General features: G+C 39.5%; 2 protein-coding genes across 4 annotated transcripts in view; one reads left to right on the top strand and one right to left on the bottom strand.

The window, feature by feature from the left end:
- LOC127626840 (plexin domain-containing protein 1-like) overlaps window positions 1-24,664 on the bottom strand; it is an 81,479-nt gene extending 56,815 nt beyond the window's left edge. For all 3 annotated transcript variants that reach the window (XM_052102920.1, XM_052102919.1, XM_052102922.1), the window contains exon 1: window positions 24,531-24,664. The gene's annotated coding sequence lies outside the window, so the exon portion shown is untranslated. The remainder of the gene's footprint in view (window positions 1-24,530) is intronic.
- On the top strand, window positions 402-25,033 carry LOC127626841 (dickkopf-related protein 3-like). Its single transcript, XM_052102923.1, has 5 exons — window positions 402-455; window positions 22,460-22,572; window positions 24,260-24,434; window positions 24,542-24,743; window positions 24,911-25,033. Exons 2-5 carry the CDS (start codon window positions 22,477-22,479, stop codon window positions 24,969-24,971), a joined length of 534 nt encoding a protein of 177 aa, XP_051958883.1. The 5' UTR covers window positions 402-455; window positions 22,460-22,476; the 3' UTR covers window positions 24,972-25,033.
- The last annotated feature ends 453 nt before the right edge of the window (window positions 25,034-25,486 follow it).

Here is a 25,486-nt window from a genome sequence, read left to right as displayed (position 1 = left end):
ATCTTGACAGCTTATCATGATTTCAAGCTCAAATACACTTCCTATAGCACCATTTAGCACCCTGTGCATGTTTCATGTGCAAAGTGTAATCAAGCTTGAAATCATGACCATGCCTATTGACTGCATTGGCAAGAGGAACAATGAAAAAGGAATCATATTTTGGTCTGTTCTCACCCAAAACCAATTGGATTGCTTCAAAAGACATTGATTAAACACAAAAAGCAAAAATCGAGGTTACAGTTAGGCACTTACCATGGAAGTGAATGGGGCTCATAGGCAGAAAAGTGAGGTTTACTGTACATTAATAATTCTGTTACAATTCTATATTTGTATTATTTGATCTGTAATGTTGTTTAAATCTTTGTCTTTACGGTTGTTTTGGGTTTCAGGGTTTACCTTAATATGTCGTCATGACAATGAAGTTGTAAAACTGGCTATAACTTCACACAGAAAAGGTTAGTAAGCGATTTAATCAAGCTAAAATCAGATTAACGTGCATATTGTTTATGTCTTGTAGCTATAATTTTGAAAAAGTGAGTATTTTAATGTTTACAGATTGGCCCCATTCACTTCTATTTTAAGTGCCTCACTGTAACCAAGATGTTCGCTCCTTTTGTGTTTTAAAGCTAAGGAGGGACAAGTTGAAATTCATTTTTGTAGTAATAAAAGTTATGCAACAAAGGAGATTAACTTGTATTGTACCCAGAATATTCCTTTAAAATGCGTTTTCAGACCTGTAGCTTGTTCAATTTGTTCTAAAATTGATACAATGCTGCACTTTCTCATTGGTTCAGATTGTTTTTTAAGGCAGCATTTAAAAAAAATCACATTTGAGCAAACTGCCCTCATTGGTCAGAATGTTTATTTGTTGTTCCGGGATTTGGCTCATACGTCAATATACATGTTAAAATGATATATTGTTAAAAATGTGTCAACCAGCACACATTTTAAAGAGTATTGTTTATGTCACAGTTATGTAGCACACTGCCAGAGGTAATTCTTCAAATAAAAATTTTCCATCACTTGGATGGATAAGAATTGTAAATATTCCATTATGGTTATTTTTTATCTGTCATTAGTTACTTTTGCATTATTTCTGCAATGAAAAATGAGAGAGTAAAGATAGTTATGATGAAAACTGATACGCTAGTTCTTTTCATACCTTGTAAATGGCTTTCTTTCATTTTTTTTAATCTGTCAAAAAGTTGCCATCACTGTCTTGTCTGTGTCTTTTCTTACCACTATTCAACAAAGAGAAGAGAAAATACTAAAATGACCTAAAAAATTATTAAGTAACACCTTTATTAAACATGCAATCTATCTATCTATGCACTATATCTAATGTAAGTTTCCACTATTTAATGGAAGGCTGAATCTATGTTTTGAAAATGAATGACAGTGACATGCTGAACTTCAGATTCTCCAAAGATCCATCAGGTATGCTCATGGATATCATTGGGATATTGCTTGGTTCGTTGGTCCACTGGGTTGGTTTGTATTCCCAGCACAATAGTTTGTTTAAGATCAGACTTGAGGTAGTCTCGCTCTTATTATATCAGTGTGATTGCCCTGTTCATTGATGCCTAAACAAACCAAACCAAACTAAGGGTTGTGATTGAACTTTTGGAATAAGTGTACATGAACAGAAAATATTTTTAAGAAAATTAAGAATAGGATGTTCTGAGATTTGGTAACTATGATTGGAAATTATTGCTTATGACTTTCTATGTCTACGAGGAACTTAATCCAGTAAGACCTGGAATCATATCTATCTTTGCAACACTGACATTAAGCAACACCTGTCATTTGTTTTTAATATAAGTTTTTTAGAAACTTCTTAGAACAGAAAATTTGGCTGAGCAATAAGATTTGAACCAATCAGAATGAGGTAAACAAGTATTATTGTTAATGAATTTTGATTTGATTATGCAATGAAAAATATATAAGCTTATGTTTAATCTTTGTTGAGTTGTGTCTCCCATTGCTACATCTGATAGGGAACTCCCTGCAGTAAATTAATAAACAAAGGAAAGGGAAAGCTGGAGTCTGTCTGAGTTATTGCTGCAGTATAAAGAACAAAATACATGAGAAATCCGATCAGAACCAGAGTGGATGTATTTGTGTTAGATAGGATGTACGATAAATCATAAAACATCAAGAGTAAGTACATCTGAACAGACAGGATGCCGTCAACCTCTAGGTTAGAGGCCAAGTTGTAAGATAACTGGGAAACTAGGATACCAGTGTAAGTTTTGTGGACATATATATAATTAATAGTTGTTGAGACACTGATTAAAGGAATATTTCACCCAAAAATGAAAATTATCTCATCATTTACCCTCATGTAGAGCTGGGTAGTAAGAGATTACATGTAATCTGTATTTGTAATCAGATTCAAAAAACAAACATGTACTTGTAATTATATTAAATTACATTTTAAAATACTCATAGTGAGACTACAGTTATGTTTATAGATTACATGATTACATATTATTTTCATTTAAATATCATATTCTTACCCCGAAACACATTAGTTTCACAGACGAACATTTTGAGCATGTGCTCCTTTTACGTTACAACAGTAAGATATGCACCTCAGCTAAGGAAATGTGATAGACTATTACTAAGTAGTAAACGTTAAAAGTAAGTGTGTCAGAGTTTTTAACTGTTATCACTGTCATTGCTGTTGATTTCAGGTTCATTACTGTTTGTTCATGTAATGTTTTTATTCTATAAAAAAAAAACTATGTTCTATGCACTTAAAATAAACTAGATATGTTTATTTCTTATTTTTTAAACATTTATTATTTATTGTATTATTTCACCAATGGTGTGCAACTCACACATTGAACTTAACTGCTGCAAAGTATCTAGAGGATGCCATATCTGAGGGTCCTGCCCGCAGAGTACACAACAGTTCAACTGCAAAATGTGCCGCAATATGGAACAAAGCCCATCCCAATACTATTACTGCTGATTCAGTGGAGTCCACTGGCTATAAATGAAACTTGAAATAAAACGTGTGCATTCCATGTGTGACTTGGTGAAACTCTTTAAAATATTCTGCTCTTTTAGAATATTCTTACTTTTATTTGAAAATGACTATCCTACTCAAATGCATGTTACATAAAAAATAAAATAGAATTAGGTTGAAAGTAATCAAAAAGTAATCATATTAGATTACCCCAAAAAATGTAATCTATGAGATTATGTTACTAATAGCATTTTTTGTCATGTAATTTGTAATCAGTACCTGATTAAAATTCAAAAGACTTCCTCCCAGCTCTGCCCTCATGTTATCCCAGATGTCTATGAATTCTTTCTTCTGCTGAACCAATGACTGATTAGCAGACACAGGCCATTTCTATTAAAATGAATAGGAAAAATTGGAACGTCCAATGGCAGCCAACTGTCAACGGATGTAGGAAGGAATTTAAAACTTTAACAGTTAAAAGAGCCAATCACATTTCACAAAAGACATTGCATGTCAATCAACTCGAAAATGCACATGTGCATTAGCTATACAAGCCAGGATAATTCAGTTTTTAGTGTAATCTGAGGTAAAGAAGCACCATTTAGGATTCCAGTGTTGTCATATTTTACTGCTGATTTGAAATATGTTCTTTGTTAGTAATCTTGACCAACTGTTTTGGAGATTTAGGTCTTTCCCCATTCAATTAGATAGGAGCTACTCTGTTTTGCCAGGAAATAGCCTCCCGAGAGCGTTCCAGACATGGCTGTCTGTGGATTGACTTGCTAGAAAGACTTTGGCTGAACACAAATAAAGTTTTTTAGAAATATATCTCAGCTCTGTTGGTCCATTCAATGCAAATGAATGGTGGCCAGAGCTTTGAGGCTCCAAAAAGCACATAAAATAATCCATAAGGCCAGTGGTTAATGCCATGTCTTCTGCAGTGATATTTTTTACTCTAAATGTACACTTTCACTTCCACATTCTTTTGTGAACTATCCCTTTTTTTCACTTGTAGAATCTCTACCACAGAGTGAAAACCCACCAGGTTCCAAAACAAATGTTCTAAACCAGCCAGGTATGAAAACACCCTAAGAGAAAAAGCTGCTTTATTCTACATATGGTGCTGGGCACACATTTGTGATGTTGATTACCACAACAACAACAAAAATAAAAAGTTTCTTAAAAATTTCTTTTAAAAAAATCAGTCAAGACAAAGGAACTTTCACAAAGGCACAAACTACAATCTCATGAAACACTTAATGTAATTGAAGTAATTGAATAAAAAATGGTGGAAATATGTAAAACTATGGATTTTAAGTTATAAGCATAGAAACAATATAGTTTAACCATTTCGCACGTGCGATCAAACCGGTGTGAATACACTAGGCTGGGCTCAGACATGTACGATCAAACTGGTGTGATCTGCATTCGTGCTGCTGTTTACCAGCCAAAGAGGAACTGAATCATTTGGCATAATGAACCAGCTGCTCAAATAGTCTTTTCAACTTTACAATATCTTTATTTTTATGTTACAAACATTAAAATAATCACTAAATAAAAGTTTAAAGGCATTACCGTCAGAGTGCACTGTTTTAATGCAGCGAAGTGGCCATTTTTTCTGTTGTCAAACAAAGAATATACTAAGTAGTCAGACAAATCGAGCCTTCTCCCATACCGTCTGTCACTCATTCTAACCACTTCCGGTGCTGGGAAAGTGGATGGACTTCTATCACAAACTCAGAATACCATGCTGCATTGCATGTGAACAAATGCATTTGTGATCATATCTTATCTATCATTATCAATTGTTATAAACATCTAAAAACCACATGTGTGTATATATATATATATATTTATATATAGTTTGATCACCTTCATTGCACCTGCTGTGACATAATCTGTCCTTCAGTGCATCTGCTGTGAGGTGTAAGTTAAGATTTTTTTTTTATTAAAGCACACTAAAGAACTCATGCTGGGAGGTTTGTCAGAACAGGAGAATCTCACATGCAAAAAGGTTAAGTTTACGGAAAAATATTCTGGTATATATACGTAGTTTGAGGGTATAGGGAGTCTGACTCAACTGGTTCACAGTAAGTCATGCGAGTAGGCGATCGCTCCCAGGCTTTTTTCGTGGGCTATGTTGGCTGCGGTTCTCTGGTTGGTGGAGCTGTCTTTGCTAGACCATGGGTAATGTAGTTGTTCACCAGGAATTCTGCTATTAAACACAAATTTTATACTATGAAGTTGAAATACAGTGGACTCACTGTTTTAAAAAAAGGCAAATACCATAGAACCTCATAACTCATGGTATGTCTGTCTTTAAAATGTTTAGTTATCATTGAAAATAAATAATTCTATGGAAAAAATGAATAGGATTTTTACTTCCAGAACCAGACTGTTGCACTCTATTAGCCATTATAATTAGACTATAATGCAGTGTGCTTTGATGTATACTGCACATGCACTGAATAGACTAATGAATAAAGAAAATCTGCACACTCTGTGTAGTATACATACTATATAAGCATGTTGTAATGCTATTGCAACATAGGATGGGATTGGCCCACACAGCAATATTAATGTATTCTTTTTTCTGTCTTTCAAAACAAGACATACTGTAACTGTGTTACAGTGCCATCTAGTGGATATTACTTCATGCAAATAGCCAATAAAGCCCAGATCTATTCGTCACCGTAATGTCAACAACTATTATATATACCATACTATTATATACCATTTGCTGGTACTGTATTACCGCATAGATTGTCATATGACTGTGATATAAGCATAATATTTTTACACCCCTCACTGACATATTGCTATGGTGACAAGTGGCAACACTGTAATTTTGTACAGCCCTGTTGGCTGGATGAGAGAATTAAGTGGAAAAATTCTGCAAAAATCCCACGCAGCTGCTGAGCATGAATAAATGCCTGCATTCTCAGAGACTAAGAAGCTCTCCAGCAAAATGTAACAAATGAGGGCTCACACCCATGTGCTCTCTTCTTTGCTTAAAACAGTCACCCCATGACTGATGTTGTTGATCCACCCGCTTTTTCAGAATGATGGAATGTAATATTGAAGACAAAGTGATTTCTCAATATTCCTTTGCCAAGGCCAGAGCAATTAGAGTCAAGAATAGCGATGTCAGTTGTCGCTATGGATAAAATTGTTACTTTGGATTAAACACATCAACAAAACAGCATGTGCAAAGCATCCTTGAAAGTATTGTGACTCTGCAAACTATAGGACCAAAGTACCATAGGACTTCCATGTTTATTTGGAAATAGTTCCATGGTAATACCATGGTTACTTTGACATGTGCCATGGTATTATCATTGTTTTTATTTAATTATCTTGGAGTACCATGTATCATCTCATCCTTGATTTTGCAATGTAAATTATTCAAGACAGAGGTATATTTAGGGGATTCAATAAAGACTAAAAGAGGTTGTCAAGTAGGGGCCATAGGGCCCACTAAGGGGTCTCAGCAAACATCCAAGGGGTGCTCAACATAACTTAAATGAACATTCCGGGTTCAATACAAGTTGAGCTCAATCAACAGCATTTGTGGCATACTGTTGATAACCGCAAAAAAAAAAAAAAAAAAATACTCGTCCCTCTTTTTCTTTGAAAAAAGCACAAATCTGGGTTGCAGTGAGGCCAATCCGCAAATGTTAAAATACACACTGTTTGAAAAGTAGACACAAGACATAAACAATATGCATAAACATGATTTTATTTTGATAAAGATTGATTACTAACCTTTTCTGTGTAAAGTTCTAATTCCAAATCCAATGTTACTATTTTGTTGCCATGACAACATAATACCATAAACCGTAAAACTCTAAAAGAACCTACATAATTACGATTTAAACAAATTTTCAGCTCAAACAATAAACAATTTTTAACAGAATTCATGTAAATGCATTTATAAAATTATAGGTGTCACATTTTAGCCTATAAACACTCCATTCAATTCCATAATAAGTGTCTCACTGTAACCTTGATTTTTTCTTCTTTTTTTTTTTTTTTTTAAAGAAAAGGAGGGATGAGTTGAAATTATAATTTTTTTTGGTGGTAATCAACATTATGCCACAAATGCTGTCGATTGAGCTTAACTTGTATTGAACTCGAAATATTCCTTTAATATTACTTAACATAAACTGTGGTTATTGAAAAAGCTAAATAATAATAGTAATAATAAAAAATAAACTTATATTTATTTAAATCGTCAAATATATCATGAGTAATTATTTTATTTCTTAAAATAGGTTATAAAAATTATTTGGACTCCTTATTTCTGGGGGTGGGGGTCTTTGAATATTATCTTTGGCAATGGGGGGCCAAAAAGTTTGAGAATCTGGCCAAGAATCAGTGCCATTGTGTTTGATACATTACCTTGGCATTGGTCGCATTAAGGCTTTTAAGGCCATTGATTGATGTGGCATGTCAGACAGGTGGAGTGTATATCGATCAGTTATGCCTCTTTGTGCTGTGATAGTCTGTTGCTGTTATACACTTCTCAGTCTTTGACAACACACACTTGTCTTTGACAGAAAACAAATTGCTGGATGTTAAATTAGGGAGAGAAGCTGAGACAAGGTGGTAAACCAGATCCAAAATATATCTGGACCTTGACCAACTAAAGTAGTGGGACATATTTCATCATTCTCTCTAAAAACAGGTTATGCAATGTTTTTTTATTTCCCAGTTTGACCACACACCTGGAAAACAAGGTGTAAGAAAATTAATAGAGGGATTTATGAGTCTAAATAAGCTTATTAAAACCAATTTGACTATTGAGTGTTGATTCTGGTCTGACATAATTTTGGACACTGAGAGACCCATGATCATCTTTCCAGAAACAGATTTGATTTTACCAACAACTGAAAACTCACTAGTTTGCCAAAGCAGGATGTTGTGCTTTAAAGTGACAACCTGGCAAAACTGACCTCTAATGAAAATGTGTTTTCTTGCCCTGTGCATGGATGTTACACATACTTTATTTTAGGTGGGGACATAAAGATATGTGACTAATTCCACAGTTTTTCATACATCCAGTTGTTTTCTACACAAGAAGATGTAGCAAAATAACTTCAGTGACACTTTTGAAGTGGTTCGGCCATTCAGTAATAAGTTAAGAGCTGGAAGACTTGCTGTTGTAACATATTTTCACCCTGTGATGTGGTCTAAACATAAACAGTTTTACAAAGCGTTGAGGTTAAAATCGAATTAGACTCTTTCAGGCCAAACAAATCACTCTCATTTTCATCTGACGTTGACTGTCAAGAATGTCGCAGAGCTTATAAAGCGCTTCTTGTGGGATTATTTATGTCAGATCAGGTGTCAGTTAAGCTTTGTAAAGGAAGGGAAAGTACAGTACCTTCCTCTTTGTTATGTATCCAAAGTCAGACACACTGGCCCAGAAATAGTTTTTAACAAACAAGCAGAGAAACAAACATCCATGGACACAAGCTGATTCCCACAAGATGACAACTAATGAGTAATCGTCATGTCTCGGTGAACCTTGTTCTAGATCTTCCAGTCTCTCTCTCTCTCGCTCTCTCGCTCTCTCACCATCCACCTGGCACATGAACGGTGCAGAATGGTTCTAATTAAAGCTGGAATCTACATTGCCCTGCAATGATTGAAGACAGAGCACTGAGTAAAGAGGGTGGTGTTGGCTTGCAAGGAACTCAAGCTTAACATCAGTGCTTTAGAACATCTGTTAGAAAAGGGATTAAACAAATCTAAAACATCCAAAATTATTATGTAAAACTTGTAATGCTTTGCAAAACTTGGTAATACTTGTCTTATAGAACGTGTGTGTTTGTGTGTGTTTGTTAGTCACTGTGATTTTGCCTAGGTGTGATTCTAGATCTTTTGTTGGTCCTGGAACAACATTCCTTTTAAACAATATCCTAACCCTGTCCCTAACCCTAGCCCTACTCTAAACATGAACTAGGGTTGCCATATATATAGATCAGTGGTTGCCAGCTGTATTTTGGCCAAAATTAAGATACCCCAACATTAATTGTCCTGTATTTGAAAGGTCCCTGGTCATACAACGAAATGTCTCGTATAGAAGGCGTCCTGTACCTTATTGTAGTGCTCAAAATGCCCAAGTGTCCCAAGAGAAAAGTGTGGTTTCCCATGAACAATGTTCTCAGAAAATTGACACCTGCCGAAATAACTTCTGTCACCGGGTGCTCCCACAACATTTCAGAGATACTGAGAGAGGAAATCTTACTGCTTCTAATAAAACATGTACTGTACATGTAAACATGTAAAATACTGTTCATGTTTGTTATTTGTTATGCTTATATTACATCTGTTCATTTCTCAAAATGCATGAATAAAGGAGGCTTTTCTTCAGAATTTTACAAGCCCTATGTCTGTAACCAGTGGAATCTCAAATACTATAGAGAACTTATTTCTGTGAAATAAAATTTGTCATTTCAGGTTCCTATCTGGTCCCCCACCAGAGATATTCAACCCAAAATTAAGGGAATAAAAAAAAGAAATAAAAAAAAGACTGACACTCAAACCCTTCCATTATAAATTGACCCTAAAATTGGAACTTGAAGCAATCTTGAGCATTACATTAGGACTTAAGTCTAAGTCTAATGAACAAGATTGTATATGTACATGTACCTTATAATGTGCTCTAGAGATCCATTTTTGTCCCAATGAGCTAGGTCCATCCTGAGCCAAGATATTGAGGTTTCTGTAAACAGCTGTATAACCAAAATGTGTCGTGTGCCATGACAAAAAGATGGCCGTCGTGTCCATCTACCACGTAAAATAAAAATAAAATCTGGTGGATTTGCAATACCAATACTTAGAGCAAATCACTCAAATAAAATTTTTTTTGGAAAAATGGTCAAGCAGGCAACTTAACTGACCCATGTTGAAAAAATTGCCCTACCATAAACTACCCCCTAAAATCGAAACTGATCATATGGGAAGTCTGCTAAAATCGCTCTGTGCTTTCTGAATGGCCCCCAAGGGGCAGAAACTGGAACAAGTTGAATGCACGCACACCTTTGTGTGACGCACTGCGCTAGCACAAGATTTGAGCAAACACTATTAAAAGTAAACATTTAACTGGTAATTACTTTAATATATTCCTTACCCTAAAGGCTTCGTTTTTACACGGTCCGGTACGTCTCTCGCACAGTTGAGTGCTCAGCTTTTCCAAGTATGTTTTACTCTTTCACGAGCCCATACGAATGCGTTTGACAAATGTGTACATGACTACGTTATAAAATGCTTTCAACAGCAGGCGCATGTACCGATGATGCACAAAGACGTGGACAGTCCGTCCCACAAGACTGATGATGCCATTTGCATTGTGTGCACTATGCGTGAGACGTAGTGTTACATGGAAAACTGAAATCTACTTTGACCTTAACCCTAAATCTAACCCTAACACTTCTGAGACCACAACTGTGCTAGCTGGAGATCAAAAGATATGTCAGGTCACAGCGCAGCTGATATTTACTGGGTTGGTTTGTGGGCAAAAATTAGCTGGCATAATATTTGTGTATTTCAGCTTCGGCCTGTTTGTGTATCAGCGTATTAATAGAAAGACCACCTTGCATGCTCTGAAATTTTATTTAATGGTCCACAGATTACTCTTCATTTAGTAAGGCTTTTAATTCCAGATAGTCTTTCAGCCAGATGCAATGGAACAGTCACTAAGCATCACAGATTACAAACACTGAGATACTTGCATGTGGTGTACAACATCATGCAAGCATATGCAGAGGCAAAACAGACATAGTAAGAGAATGAGCAGACGAAAAACATGCTATCTCGCCAATTAAATGAGCAAGCAGTGAACTTTTGGCCTTAATTCTCTTGGAGATTATTGCAGTTTAGGTGAGTTCTGTGAGAACACAGAGTTCCTTGAAAATATCACAAACAGTTTTACAGTTGCTTGTGTGCCTAAGAGGAGCCTATAAAGTATTAATACAAACACACAATAAAAACTATAAAATAACAAATTAAATAAAGAATTGCTCAAAAGATTTACCATTGGATTTAATGAGGCTGTGTTTGCAGGTTTATGTGCTATGAATGGATATTTTTAGTGGCTTAGACCACTTGAGGAAAATGGTAAAAGGGAAACTCCATGTGCTTTATCTTTTCTGTTTTTAAACTAGTGCAGTCAGTCGATTAATAATTTTTTATAGTAAATCACGATTAATCGCAGATGTTGAAAATGCTGAAAATTTACTATATATGTCTTTTTTCTGCCAAAATGCATTTATTTATTTCTTAGGAAAGAAAAACAAAACTAAATATAACAATAATGCTTTATTAACATTTTCCATTCAAAGCCTTCCAGGGTATAAAGGTAAAAATGCACTCAATAGCACCAATGCAAATAACATTAAACGTTTCTAAATGGGAGGTGACTAATTGAAAGAATTGCAATTACCTAATAAACCTCCATCCTCCACAATATTAATCAGCCAGCAGGCTGTTGATATCTACTTTGCATATGTAATTCACATGATTTGCATCAGGGTGTCAAGCGCTGCTTTGAATTCCACATGAAAAGCGCTCTAGACAGTCTGGAATGGCATTCCACCCATGCTACTCATATTGCTTCTGTCATATCTATGTATAATAGGAATAGTAGGAGTATTCTGGTAGTATGCCTGTTATGTATGACCTTGTCTTGTTTTACCTTTGCCCCTTTGTTTACCATTTTGTCCCTTGTTTTACTCCTTAGTTTTCACTTTTGTCCCTTGTTAACTCCATAGTCTCCTTGTTAGCGTTCGTGTTCTCTGTCATTGTTTTCACCTGTCCTCATTAGTTCACCATTGGTTTCTGTTTATTCCCTCGTTATCTTGTTGGTGTTCTGTTTGTTCATTGGCCCCCTTGTCCCACGTTTATGTATTTAAACCCTGTCTGTTTGTTCAGTCTCTGTCTATCGTTGAACGTTGTTAGCCTGGTATGTTTTCCCTGCCCGTATTCTCAGTGTTGTGTTTATTTCCCCATTGAGGGTTTTCCTTTGTGTTTTTCTGTTCCAATAAAGTAAGCCTGCGTTTAGATCCAGTCACCTCGTCTGCCTTCGCTGCCTTCTGTTCATAACAGAACGATAGACCGCCAAAATATGGATCTAGCGGCTTACCTTACGGAACTGACCCAGGCGGATTTGACCATCCGCGAGTACTCCCACTTCTTTTCCGCTGTTGCCATCCACACCGGCTTCGACGACAAGTCCCTGAAGACCATCTACCAGCTCGGGCTACCAACATACCAGCTGAGGGAATTGCCGAACTCCGGAGACCTCACGTGGAGGGAATATGTGTGTCTAGTCTTGAGAGAACTCGCTGCCGGGGAACCACCTCCCTCAATCCCGGTTTCCGCCTCAGGGCTTTCCGTGCCTGCCACGGCCAACGAGCCAGCGTTGCCAGCTTCCGCCCGGCGGAGGAGGAGAAGAGGAAAGGCTTCTGCTCCCCAGTCTCCGCCTGCCACGGTCAGCGAGCCAGAGCCCACGCCTGCCACGGTCAGCGAGCCAGAGCCCACGCCTGCCACGGTCAGCAAGCCAGAGCCCACGCCTGCCACGGTCAGCGAGCCAGAGCCTGTCGCCTCGGAGGTCAATTAGCCAGCGCCTGTAGCCTCGACCGTCCCTGAGCCAGCACCTGTAGCCTCGACCGTCCCTGAGCCAGCGCCTGGAGGAGAAGAGGAAAGGCTTGTGCTCCCCAGTCTCCGCCTGCCACGGTCAGCGAGCCAGAGCCCACGCCTGCCCCGGTCTGCGAGCCAGAGCCCTCGCCTGCCCCGGTCTGCGAGCCAGAGCCCTCGTCATCTATGGTCAGCGAGCCAGAGCCCTCGCCTGCCCCGGTCTGCGAGCCAGAGCCCTCGTCAGCTACGATCAGCGAGACTGAGCCCTCGTCAGCCACGGTCAGCGAACCCAAGCCAGCGCATACCAAGGTCATCCAGCCAGAGCCTGTAGCCTCGGAGGTCAGTGAGCCAGCGCCTGTAGCCTCGACCGTCCCTGAGCCAGCACCTGTAGCCTCGACCGTCCCTGAGCCAGCGCCTGTAGCCTCGACCGTCCCTGAGCCAGCGCCAGTAGCCATGACCGTCCTAGAGCCTGCGCACCTCGAGTCCCCCGAGCTTTCTAGAGCTCCGCCTTCCGAGCCTCCCGAGCTTTCCAGAGCTCCGCCTTCCGAGCTTTCCAGAGCTCCGCCTTCCGAGCTTTCCAGAGCTCCACCTTCCGAGCTTCCTAGAGCTCCGCCTTCCGAGCCTCCCGAGCTTTCCAGAGCTCCGCCATCCGAGCTTCCTAGAGCTCCGCCTTCCGAGCCTCCCGAGCTTTCCAGAGCTCCGCCTTCCGAGCTTTCCAGAGCTCCACCTTCCGAGCTTCCTAGAGCTCCGCCTTCCAAGCCTCCCGAGCTTTCCAGAGCTCCGCCTTCCGAGCTTTCCAGAGCTTCACCTCTCGAGCCTCCCAGGGCTCCGCCTCTCAAGCCTCTCGAGCCTCCCAGGGCTCCGCCCCTCAAGCCTCTTGAGCCTTCCAGGGCTCCGCCTCTCAAGCCTCTCGAGCCTTCCAGGGCTCCGCCCCTCCAGCCTCTCGAGCCTTCCAGGGCTCCGCCTCTCAAGTCTCTCGAGTCTGCCAGGGCTCCTCCTCCCGAGATTCCCAGGGCTCTGCCTCCAGAGCCTCCCTCAGCTGAGCCTCCCTCGGCTCTGCCTCCTGAGCCTCCCACTGCTATGCCTCCTGAGCCTCCCACGGCTCCACCTCCTGAGCCTCCAGAACTTCCCACGGCTCCGCCTCCCGAGTCTCCTACGGCTCCGCCTCCAGAACCTCCCGAGCCTCCTACAGATCCGCCTCCCGAGCCTCCTACGGATCCGCCTCCCGAGCCTCCTACGGCTCCGCCCCCAGAGCCTCCCGAGCCTCCCTCACAGGCTCCTAGCCCCCAGAGCCTCCCTCCTGGCCTCCTCGCCCCCAGAGCCTCCCTACGGCTCCAGCCCCCAGAGCCTCCTGAGCCTCCTCACGGCTCTGCCTCCTGAGCCTCCCTACTGGCTCTCCCTCCTCAGAGCCTCCCCTCACGGCTCCAGGCCCCCAGAGACTCCAGAGCCTTCCAGGTCTCCTGCCCCTAAAGCCTCCTCCCAGCTCTGACGCCCCTTCCTCGGCCCCTGACCCTGTTCCTGACCTGTGGCCTCCTCCCAGGCCTCCTGACCCTGACCCTGTTCCTGTCCTGGGGCCTCCTCCCAGGGCCCCTGACCCTGTTCCTGACCTGGGGCCTCCTCCCAGGGCCCATGACCCTGTTCCTGACCTGTGGCCTCCTCCCAGGCCTCCAGACCCGGCCCCTATCTTGTGGCCTCCTCCCAGGCCTCCTGACCCGGCCCCTGTCCTGTGGCCTCCTCCCGGGCCTCCTGACCCGGCCCCTGTCCTGTGGCCTCCTCCCGGGCCTCCTGACCCGGCCCCTGTCCTGTGGCCTCCTCCCGGGCCCCCTGACCCAGTCCCTGTCCTGTGGCCTCCTCCCGGGCCTCCTGACCCGACCCCTGTCCTGTGGCCTCCTCCCCGGCCTCCTGACCCTGTTCCCGTCCTGTGGCCTCCTCCCAGGCCTCCTGACCCTGTTCCAGTCCTGTGGCCTCCTCCCAGGCCTCCTGACCCAGTCCCTGTCCTGTGGCCTCTTCCCAGGCCTCCTGAACCTATCCTTGCCCTGTGGCCAGCTCCCAGGCCTCCTAAACCTATCCTTGCCTGGTGGCCAGCTCCCAGACCACCTGAACCTGTCCTTGCCCTTTGTGCCCCCCAGGACTTCCTGCCTGCCCTCTGTGCCCCCTTGGACTTCCTGCCTGCCCTCTGTGCCCCCTTGGACTTCCTGCCTGCCCTCTGTTCCCCCTTGGACTTCCTGCCTGCCCTTTGTACCCCGTTGGACTTCCTGCCTGCCCATTGTGCCCCCTGGACTGTCTATCTGCCCCTCGTTGCCCCCCGGACTGCCTGTCTGCCCTTCGTTGCCCCCTTGGTCTGTCTGCCCACCACAAGCCCCCCCCCCCCAGTCAATGGACATTTTTTTTTGTTTTATGTTACTGTTGATCGTCTGGGATCCGATCCTTTGAGGGGGGGCTATGTTATGTATGACCTTGTCTTGTTTTACCTTTGCCCCTTTGTTTACCATTTTGTCCCTTGTTTTACTCCTTAGTTTTCACTTTTGTCCCTTGTTAACTCCATAGTCTCCTTGTTAGCGTTCGTGTTCTCTGTCATTGTTTTCACCTGTCCTCATTAGTTCACCATTGGTTTCTGTTTATTCCCTCGTTATCTTGTTGGTGTTGTGTTTGTTCATTGGCCCCCTTGTCCCACGTTTATGTATTTAAACCCTGTCTGTTTGTTCAGTCTCTGTCTATCGTTGAATGTTGGTAGCCTGGTATGTTTTCCCTGCCCGTATTCTCAGTGTTGTGTTTATTTCCCCATTGCGGGTTTTCCTTTGTGTTTTTCTGTTCCAATAAAGTAAGCCTGCGTTTAGATCCAGTCTCCTCGTCTGCCTTCGCTGCCTTCTGTTCATAACAATGCCATTCCAAGAATGACCAACGTCTTGTTCTGCTTTTAGTGCAAATTGTCCGATAATCTTTAGCTTACACTTCGGAAAACTGTGGCAATGGGTACAAAGTTAAAATAATTTTAACTTTGTGTGGAGCGTCGATAGACCCTCCACGGAAGAACTTCAACAAGCTGTGCATCAGTTTTGACATTCTTCTGTGGTAAAATTCTGACTCACAAAGGATGCTAACTACTTTATTTTTGCACATTCTGGGTTTGTTTTGTAAGAAGTCCTATTTCCATCTCTTGATCATTGGCACGGAATCGCTGTTGTGTGTTTCTGGCGTGTACATCTGTGTAATGTCCCCACCAGAAACACACTGTAACAGTTCAAGGACAGGCAAGGAGGAGGTGGGAACCTGCTGAACAGTAAAAATATTTTAAACAAACATAAACAACCACAGACACACATGCAATGCGGCAGCGTGCGTCTCTCTCTTGAACTGGCATCTCCGGCCCCCATTTATCTCGCTCTGTGAACCATCAAGGCCCGGCCACGCCCTCCTTCTTATCACAAATGCAAAAGTTCTGTCCTATTCCAACAAGTGTTTAGAACTCACACAGAGCTGAATAAAATGTCAGAACCGAATGTGAAGATTGGGAAATCCGTTAATCTCAATTAAGAAAAATGTATACGTTAAAACGTTCATTTTGACAGCTCTATTTAAAACATTGTTAGAATACACATACACTAGCCTCAACGGTTTTTGGACATTCATACATAAAATATCTGAATGTCATTGCATTAAATATAAAACATTAATCTAAAGTGGCATCTGCACACAAATGATGCTTAAACATGTCTAAAAATAAACTTCACTTTTCTTTTTTCTTTTTTTTTTTTTAAACCAAATGATCTCCAGGTGATTTGTAGTGGCTGTTTGAAGTAAATTCTGTGCTATTTTTAACACAAAACCTGTGGAATTTTGCAGATTTGACTTTCAACTACCAAAGCTCATGTTGGTAGTTGAAAGATTGATCACATTAGCCAGAATTGTTAATGAAGAAACATTGAGTATAAAGTTCATGGAATGTGTAGAATTGTATAAACAATTCCTTGGAACAGAATTTGCTTGATTACAATAATACATGTGAGAAGAGAGGAGATTTTTAGTTAAAGAGGAGAGTAAGAACAATTTTTAATGACATTGTTGTGGTTGATGTTTATGTACTACAAACTGCAGATAGGCTCAGAATAGCTTAGCTAGCCTACACTTAAAAACAAGCTCCCACTCATTTCATTAAAATGCGTAGGGAGAAAGTGAAAGAGGAAGAGAGAAAGCAAGTGAGAAAGAGAGAGGGAGATCTTTCTCAATACAAAGATTCATGCCATCACATAAACACACTTGATGTATCATTTTCCACTATTCATGCCAATTTCATAATGCTGAGGAAGTCTGAGAGAAATGACAGAGCACTTCAAAAACACTTGACGCAACACTACATACACAAACAACCCTGTAAACAAACATTCAATACACACATTAGCCTGATTTTCCACCTAATGAAACCCAGCTGTTTTACAACAGCTAAACTGCAAGTTTTTCGTAGTTACAAATGAAACACTAACTGCTGTTTTATTTGAATGATTGACCTCCTGCCATCTCAATCAGCTCCTAATCAGACTTTAAATGTGTGTTTTGTTAATGCTGATAAGCAGAAGAGCTCTAAGCTCAGGCAGTACACAGGTTTGGTTACAACACAGATTCTTAATATTCCCTTGTTCGGATTCACATGGTATAACCTCAATATCGGCCCAGTGAGAAAAAACTGTTATAGATTATAGATGTTCTTGCCCTCTGCTCACATCTGTTTGTTCAGGAAGTACATGTCACTCCTGAGAAATATGCTCTGCGGAGAAAGAAAATGTTTTGCTTTTGAGCCATTGACTAGAGAGTTGTTAAATGGGGCCCTGAGTTTTGGACTTTACCATTTATTTGTGGTAGAAAAAAAGAGTTGAAAATCATTTTGAGCCACAGTACCAACAACATATCCCATGCTCCCTCAGATAGCCCATACTCCTTTAGATTTTTGATCAGGTTGTTTTTTTTATATCCCCACCCCACCAAAAAAACTTTTGCTACACAATTATTGTATGTAAAAATAAGTGCCATTTGGACCATTTGACAGCCAGCAGCTTGATGACACCCATTCACATGCATTGTCTGGACAAAAGAAGCTGAAATGTGCTTATAAAAATCTTCACTTTGGTTCTGCTGAAGTCGGAAAGTCATACACATCTGGGATGGTTTAAAGGTAAGTAAATCATAAGAGGATTTTCATTTTTGTGTGAACTAACCCTTTAAGCAAGTAGTATTCAGCTGGTCATGTGATTTAAACATGGCAGCCGCCATGAGGGGACCCTGCTCCATGTAGAATAAAACAGCTTTTATAAAGTTACTGATTTTTACTCAGGAACAAATTACTGACTGCACCTTTAAGTAGTTTATAGCTACACTTTGCGGTTTGTGCTTCCTTGCTATAAAATAGCTAAATAGCCAACTCCTGATAATCATTTAATCATTTATTTTTTGTCAGAATTCGCTATATTTTCTGTTCAGAGCTGCAGATCTGTCAAGCAGCAAAATCATGGTCAGTGTGTAAGCTCAACTCTTGCATGCTGCTTTAATTACAAAGCAGTTTCAGGTGCACATTGTTTTGGTGTGTGTGGTAAAACAGAGTTCCCATTCATTTTCTTTGTATGGAGAAAGATGCAGTGAAAATGAATGGTGATAGAGCCTAAAATTCTGCTTAAATTCTCCCATTGTGTTCCACATAGAAAGAAAGTCATATGGGTTTGGAACAACATTAGGGCGAATAATAACAAAATGCTAATGTTTGAGTGAACTATTCCTTTAAACTGAAGGATCAAAATGCCAATGCAGCTCTTTTTCATATTAATGGTCTTATCACTTACTATCAAAATCAAATTAGATCCCTCTTACATTTATGCATTTGGCAGACGCTTTTATCCAAAGCGCAGAGCCCTTATTACAGGGACAATCCCCCCGGAGCAACCTGGATTTAAGTGCCTTGCTCAAGGACACAATGGTGATGGCTGTGGGGCTTGATAATCCTTCTGATTATCAGATTACCAGTTATGTGTTTAGACCACTACACCACCACCACTCCATGCTTAATAATAATAATAATAATAATAATAATAATAATAATAATAATAATAATAATAATAATAATAATAATAATAATAATAATAAAATACCATTAGACTATCTCATCTCATACTATAAATAACTAAAGAGTCATTAAAAATAATTTCCCCCCCTTTGGTCTTGTATTATCTCATCTTGGGCACCAAGTGAGCCAGAGCTGAGACTGTTGCACCCTCAAATTAGGTGCATGATGGCCCTGCCAAAACAAATAGCTAATAGAACATTAGAATACACTTCATAGCAATTAATGGAATATTCCGGGTTCAATGCAAGTTAAGCTCAATCAGTAGCATTTGTGGCATAATGTCGAGTACCACAAACATTTACTTCAACTCATCCCTCCATTTCTTGAAAAAAAAAAAAGCAATTAATTGTAAGTGCCTCTTTTTTTTTGGGGGGGGGGTATCAATTTACTTGCATTGAACCCAGATTATTCCTTTAAAGATTATTAAAAAATGGATAATAATAATAATAATAATAATAATAATAATAAAATGGGATGGCTTTCATATACCAATCAGTCTGGGTAGTGGCATCTTTGTCCACTTGCTGCCTGAAGCAACTATACAGACAAACTCCCATGCACACAGACCCAAAACACAGCGTCTCCTCACTATCATTCTCCCTCGATTTACTCCCCCTCATTATCAGCCCTGCAATCATTAATTGTTAAAGGCTTTTAATTAATTCTAATGAGGTGGGAGAGTGGCAGACAATGGCGTCAGGCCAGACAAGAGCCGTGTATGCAAGGAGCCAAAATACACAATACACTTACAGCCCAGAACAATAATCTAGCAATGCAAAGATTAGGAGATGTTATCCATTCACAGTGGCTAAAGTGCTCAGTGATTTGAGCAAACAGAAATGAGCTCACTGCCTGATGCCCGTTATGGCCCGTCACCTTTAATAGGACATGGATACATTCACAGCATGCTAATAATCATGTTTTCGCTCATTTGCGTGCTGTTTAAGTATGTGCTGCTCGAGTGTTTCCTTTACAATACAAGAATGATTTAACACAGCATGAATTCAGCTGTTGAATCAACACTGCTTTAAGTGGCAGATACATTTAAATTTAATATGTGCCAAAGAGGCTGGTAGAGGTATAAAAGGGTAATTTCATACAAAGATCAAGGTACAAAGAGGTTAGTCATATTACTGGTATTCATCAGTGTGGACAGAAAAGAATAATGAAAACATTATAAAGAAGTACTGCCAATTTCTCCTTTGTTCAGACTGTTCCTAGCACACACACACACACACACACACACACCCTTACAGCTGACAAATCCACATATTGCACAATGAAACTTTTTTATAGTGAGACCAATATGAAGCCATTAAAAAAAGTCAGTGATTACTTCGTCTACATGCAAACATCTGAGACTAGTGAAAATGCTTCAATTGTGCGTTTTTCAAATGTAATTATCAAAAAAAAGATTACAAGTTATATTTTCAGCATAGCACTTTCAGTGAAAAGTTTAATCGAAAACTTAACATGTACAGTATTTAAGACTTTCTTAGTATTTGGTTTTCCCCCCTTTTTGCTTTAACCCACACACACCTCGGGTCTTTAGAGACTCGGGACCTCATTCCACCCCCTGTACGTCATCCATTTTTTGGATTTGTACCCACACCTCTTTAGTATTCCTCAATCTATCTCATATAAATACTGTAACACACTCACACACATCTAACACAAATTATACATAATTATATACTAGGTATGTAAGCGTGTAATAGTTTTTTGTTTTTCCATAAATTATATTTGTATATATATATATATATATATATATATATATATATACAAAAAAAGCTGATGGTAAAACTAGGCCAAACCCTAGTGAATAAGAAAGTTCAAGAAAGTTGTAGAGATCCCAGTCTGTGTCTGTGTCCGGTCCACTCTGACAATTCCTCCATATAACACCACCTTATGTATAATGCCCCAGCCACACTCTCTCCTGCTGTTGTGTTTGTATTAAATAGGACAGGAGGAGACAATTAGTAGCTGATGGATTAGTTGAATTGCATGTACCACCCCCCCACCCCCTCCATTTAGCATGGAAACAGTGGCAATTTCGTCAACAACAGGGGTGAAAAGCAGACGAGGGGTGGGTTTATCAGCACTAATAGTATGATAACAAACCACCCCTCACAATGGGGCAAGACAAGCATCTCACCTCAATTCAGGCCAATTCAGAGGAGAAAGGTTGGACAAAAGCAAACAAATGATAGGCAACTGGAGCATGGAGGGGCGGCCACAGGCTTGTTGCTGCTGACCTCACCCTCCTGTCACTGGACAAACAGTCTCCCATTCACCCCCTCAGTGGACCCCCTGTAGCCACACTGCCCCATGCTGGGATTAATTTGCAGAGGTGTGCTCCACAGACGACCCTGTTGATCTCATTAAGTGGAATTATCATCAGCAATCAACTCCCATTGAGAGCCCAAATTTAGGCCCAAAGGTAAAATGTGTATGACATTTCATTGACAGCCATTTTGCCAATTGGACACGCAACCAGTGAAATTATTAGGTCCAGCTATGTTTAATATATTATATAGTGGGGCAAAATATTATATATATATTATTTATGGAATAAATGTTTAGACATAGACATAAATATTATATAATACAATATATATATATATATATATATATATATATATATATATATATATATATATATATATATATATATATATTTCATAGTAGGTAACTACATGTACTTAATATGGGTTAGGGTTTGAACCTAGTAATTGCTTTAGTGGTTGTAATTATTTTGTACGTATATTTGGAACAGTACTGTAAAATAAAGTGCTAACCCTGGAAATGTATTTTCAGCTTTAAATAATATTTTGAATCTCACATTTTCAATGTAAACTCAAAATATTTTGCCCCACTATATAATATATTAAACATTGCTGGACCTAATAATTTCACTGGTTGCGTGTCCAATTGGCAAAATGGCTGTCAATGAAATGTCATACACATTTTACCTTTGGGCCTAAATTTGGGCTCTCAATGGGAGTTGATTGCTGATGATAATTCCACTTAATGAGATCAACAGGGTCGTCTGTGGAGCACACCTCTGCAAATTAATCCCAGCATGGGGCAGTGTGGCTACAGGGGGTCCACTGAGGGGGTGAATGGGAGACTGTTTGTCCAGTGACAGGAGGGTGAGGTCAGCAGCAACAAGCATGTGGCCGCCCCTCCATGCTCCAGTTGCCTATCATTTGTTTGCTTTTGTCCAACCTTTCTCCTCTGAATTGGCCTGAATTGAGGTGAGATGCTTGTCTTGCCCCATTGTGAGGGGTGGTTTGTTGTCATACTATTAGTGCTGATAAACCCACCCCTCGTCTGCTTTTCACCCCTGTTGTTGACGAAATTGCCACTGTTTCCATGCTAAATGGAGGGGGTGGGGGGGTGGTACATGCAATTCAACTAATCCATCAGCTACTAATTGTCTCCTCCTGTCCTATTTAATACAAACACAACAGCAGGAGAGAGTGTGGCTGGGGCATTATACATAAGGTGGTGTTATATGGAGGAATTGTCAGAGTGGACCGGACACAGACACAGACTGGGATCTCTACAACTTTCTTGAACTTTCTTATTCACTAGGGTTTGGCCTAGTTTCACCATCAGCTTTTTTTTGTTTGTTCTACCTGCTTAACATTTAGGCTGGGCTTTCAAAATGAGCACAAAGTTATGGATGCTGCAGGTCCTGTATGTTTGTATGTGTGTGTGTGCTGTTCAAGCGAGGATCTGGGCCTGGATGCTGTCTATACCCTATAGCCCACCTGAGGATGGACCCATGGGGCTTAGAGACAGAGAAACGGAGATGCCCCCAAACACCCCTAAAGGGGATATTGTGAGTTCATAGCTTGGCAGAGTTCCCACACTTTTTATTGAATTTTGATTTGGACTTTTTCATGACCTTTCCATTTATTCAGGATTACTGTATTAAGAATATTATACAAATCACTTTACATGCATGCAGTATGCTGGGGCAGATTTCCATTTGTTTGTCAGGCATCCTTTCATAGAATTCATAGATTTAAACAATTATACTTATTAGGAGTACAAATGTGTCCAGTAAGGCCATAAATGGACAAACTGATATTATCACGCTGGCTTGCGGGCAAATTTTACTTTACAAAGAGCCCTTTCTAGCAGTGAAATACTTTAGAGCAGAGGATAAATAGAAAAATGTACATTCATGTTAGAAATTTCCATTATTATTATTTTTATGTGTTTTTAAGATTTTACTAATTTCAATGCCCTGAAAATCAGAATAAATCCCCAATTTGTTCAGGTTTTCTATGACCATGAAAACCCTGATGTGTCGTGTGCTGCAGGGTCAGAAATTAAGGGGGACTCATATTTCAAAATGTGGGGGCAAAAAATATCCCATTAATTATTCTGCTTTTATTTGAAACATCTGATTAAATCCTAGTTATACATATTGCTGCATTAAATATGAGTTGATGTGTAACACTTTACAATAAGGTTGCATTCGTTAACATTAGTTAACATGAACTAACAAAGAACAATACTTTTGCTTCATTTATTAATATTAGTTAATGTTAATTTCAACATATACTAAAATATTTTTACAGCAGAAGTTGTATTAGTTAACATTAGTTAATGCACTATGAAATAACATGAACAAACAATGCACAATATAATTTTTATTAACTCAAATTAACCAGGATTAATAAATGCTATTGTTAGTTTGTGATCCCTAATGCTTAAACTAATGGTAATGAATTGAACCTTTTTGCAAAGAGTTACCGATTGATGTTATGTTATTTTAAAGCATAAGAGGTAATACATTCTCAGTTGGACTTTAATTTACTTAACAGTGTACTCTACTCACCCAAGAAAGTACTGAGTAATATTAGGTAACTACATGTACTTAATATGGGTTAAGGTTAGGGTTAGGTTTAGGGTTATTACCTAATAATTACTATAGTTGTTGTAATGATATAGCACATAAATATAGAACAGTACTGTAATTTAAAGTGCTACCAAATTCTCACTTTTGAGAATTTGTATTAATGACTGATTAAAGTATTTAACATAAAAAGAAAAGACATCGATTACATTTTGAATGGTTTAGAAATGTGCCCTTAAAAATGTATAATTCAAAAATAAAAATAAATAAATAAATAAAAAGCCCCAGAAAATATGATCCAGGTGGTAAATATTGCCTCATAATGTAAGTGCATTTCTGGCACTGGTATGCTGGCAAGGTTAATGTCAATGAGGAAACAAATATGTTTTTTTAAGAAATGATAAATGCTTTGATTAACTTTACTATAAATATTGAAATAATATTGTTTTGAAGCCTTAAAAGCTGACTCATGATTGGAAACATGAATATACTATATGAGATCATACTGTTCCTGTTTCTTAGATTTACGGGCAGTTATAATTCACTGCATCTTTCAGTGCCAGACAGAAAAACAACCAACAAATGACAGTTAAAGTAAAGTTTGGATGTGTTCTTTTTTTCTTGTAAAAAGAGTTATTCTGACTTTTCCCTTCCTTTTTAGGTAGCTTGTGAGCAAGACCGAGCATGTGGTATGGGCCTCTCCTGTGACCGCCATTTTGGCCTATGTGTCCCCCTTAGGCAGGAAGGGCAATACTGCAGGCGAGACGCTCAATGTGTGCGAGGGCTCAGCTGCATGTTTGGCAGGTGCATCAGAAGCATTCCACATGGGCAGGAAGGTAAGATTCAAATTACTGACTGCACATTTCTCACTGGATTGAATTACAACACGATACAAATTGCAAACCAATGCATACATTTGACAAACTCTTTACCTCCTTCTTAGGGGCTCGGTGTAAACTTGACAGAGACTGTGGTGCATCTATGTGCTGTGCCCGTCATCATGGTGAAAGAGTGTGCAAGCGTCGGCTGGTTTTGGGTGAGAGCTGCTTTGTGCCTGATGGTGGACTGGCATTCAGCATCAACCAAATCTGTCCATGTGATGAGGGTCTGTTGTGCCGTGACCATGGAGAACCACTTAAAAGAGAGTAAGTGACGTTATGTAAGTGACATTAATGCACAAATCAATGGCACACATGTGCATATCAATAAAACTGACATTATAAACTAAAAGAACAACTGACATGTTGATCTAGCCAAAATTGAATCTTTTAGCACTGAGCATTAACAGAACAACCTTTTTTTTCTTTCCTAGGAGAGAATATGTATACCAACCAGAGTCCACCAGCTGGACCTGCCAGGCACCCAAACCATGAAAACCTCAAATCTGTATAATTTATTAAGCTATAGTGCTGTGTAAATATATATGAAGTGTCTGTAAAAGATTGTATATTTTAATAAAAATATATTCTCAAACACTGTGTTTATGAAATGATCAAATGAATTGAAATTCCTCTCACAGTGGAAGATCATGCCCTTTGCTCTTATTCTTTTAACTTAAAGTAATTAAAAAAGTGAATATAGTCAAGATGCTTCAACATTTTAAAGATATGCTAGATATGTTGAGAAAGACATTTTAACAGTATTGGGGACTGGATGTTTTTTTTAGGTCTAAGTGTTTAAATAATTCAAATGTATAAAATGACATTTGTTTCTCTACTCTACATGTTGTCAGTTTGAAACTTTTATTTGAAATTAAAATCGGGTTCTAAACAAAGAGTAATCTGAATCTAAAAGTAAATGTTGAATAAAAAATGTAAACAATATTAAGGACGAATGTTTCTTAATTATGGTTTACTCTAACTTTGATCTAAATTTTTTATTATTTCAA

The sequence above is a fragment of the Xyrauchen texanus genome, chromosome 33 (assembly GCF_025860055.1).
Source record: "Xyrauchen texanus isolate HMW12.3.18 chromosome 33, RBS_HiC_50CHRs, whole genome shotgun sequence".
NCBI lineage: Eukaryota > Metazoa > Chordata > Actinopteri > Cypriniformes > Catostomidae > Xyrauchen > Xyrauchen texanus.
Note: the sequence above shows the minus strand (reverse complement) of the source record. Positions and strands in the feature narration are given on the sequence as shown.

Coding starts and splice junctions, on each gene's coding strand:
- LOC127626841 (XM_052102923.1), top strand. CDS start 22,477: ATGCTGTCTATACCCTATAGCCCACCTGAGGATGGACCCATGGGGCTT. Junction 24,435..24,541: donor CATTCCACATGGGCAGGAAG/GTAAGATTCAAA, acceptor CCTCCTTCTTAG/GGGCTCGGTGTAAACTTGAC. Junction 24,744..24,910: donor GGAGAACCACTTAAAAGAGA/GTAAGTGACGTT, acceptor TTTCTTTCCTAG/GAGAGAATATGTATACCAAC.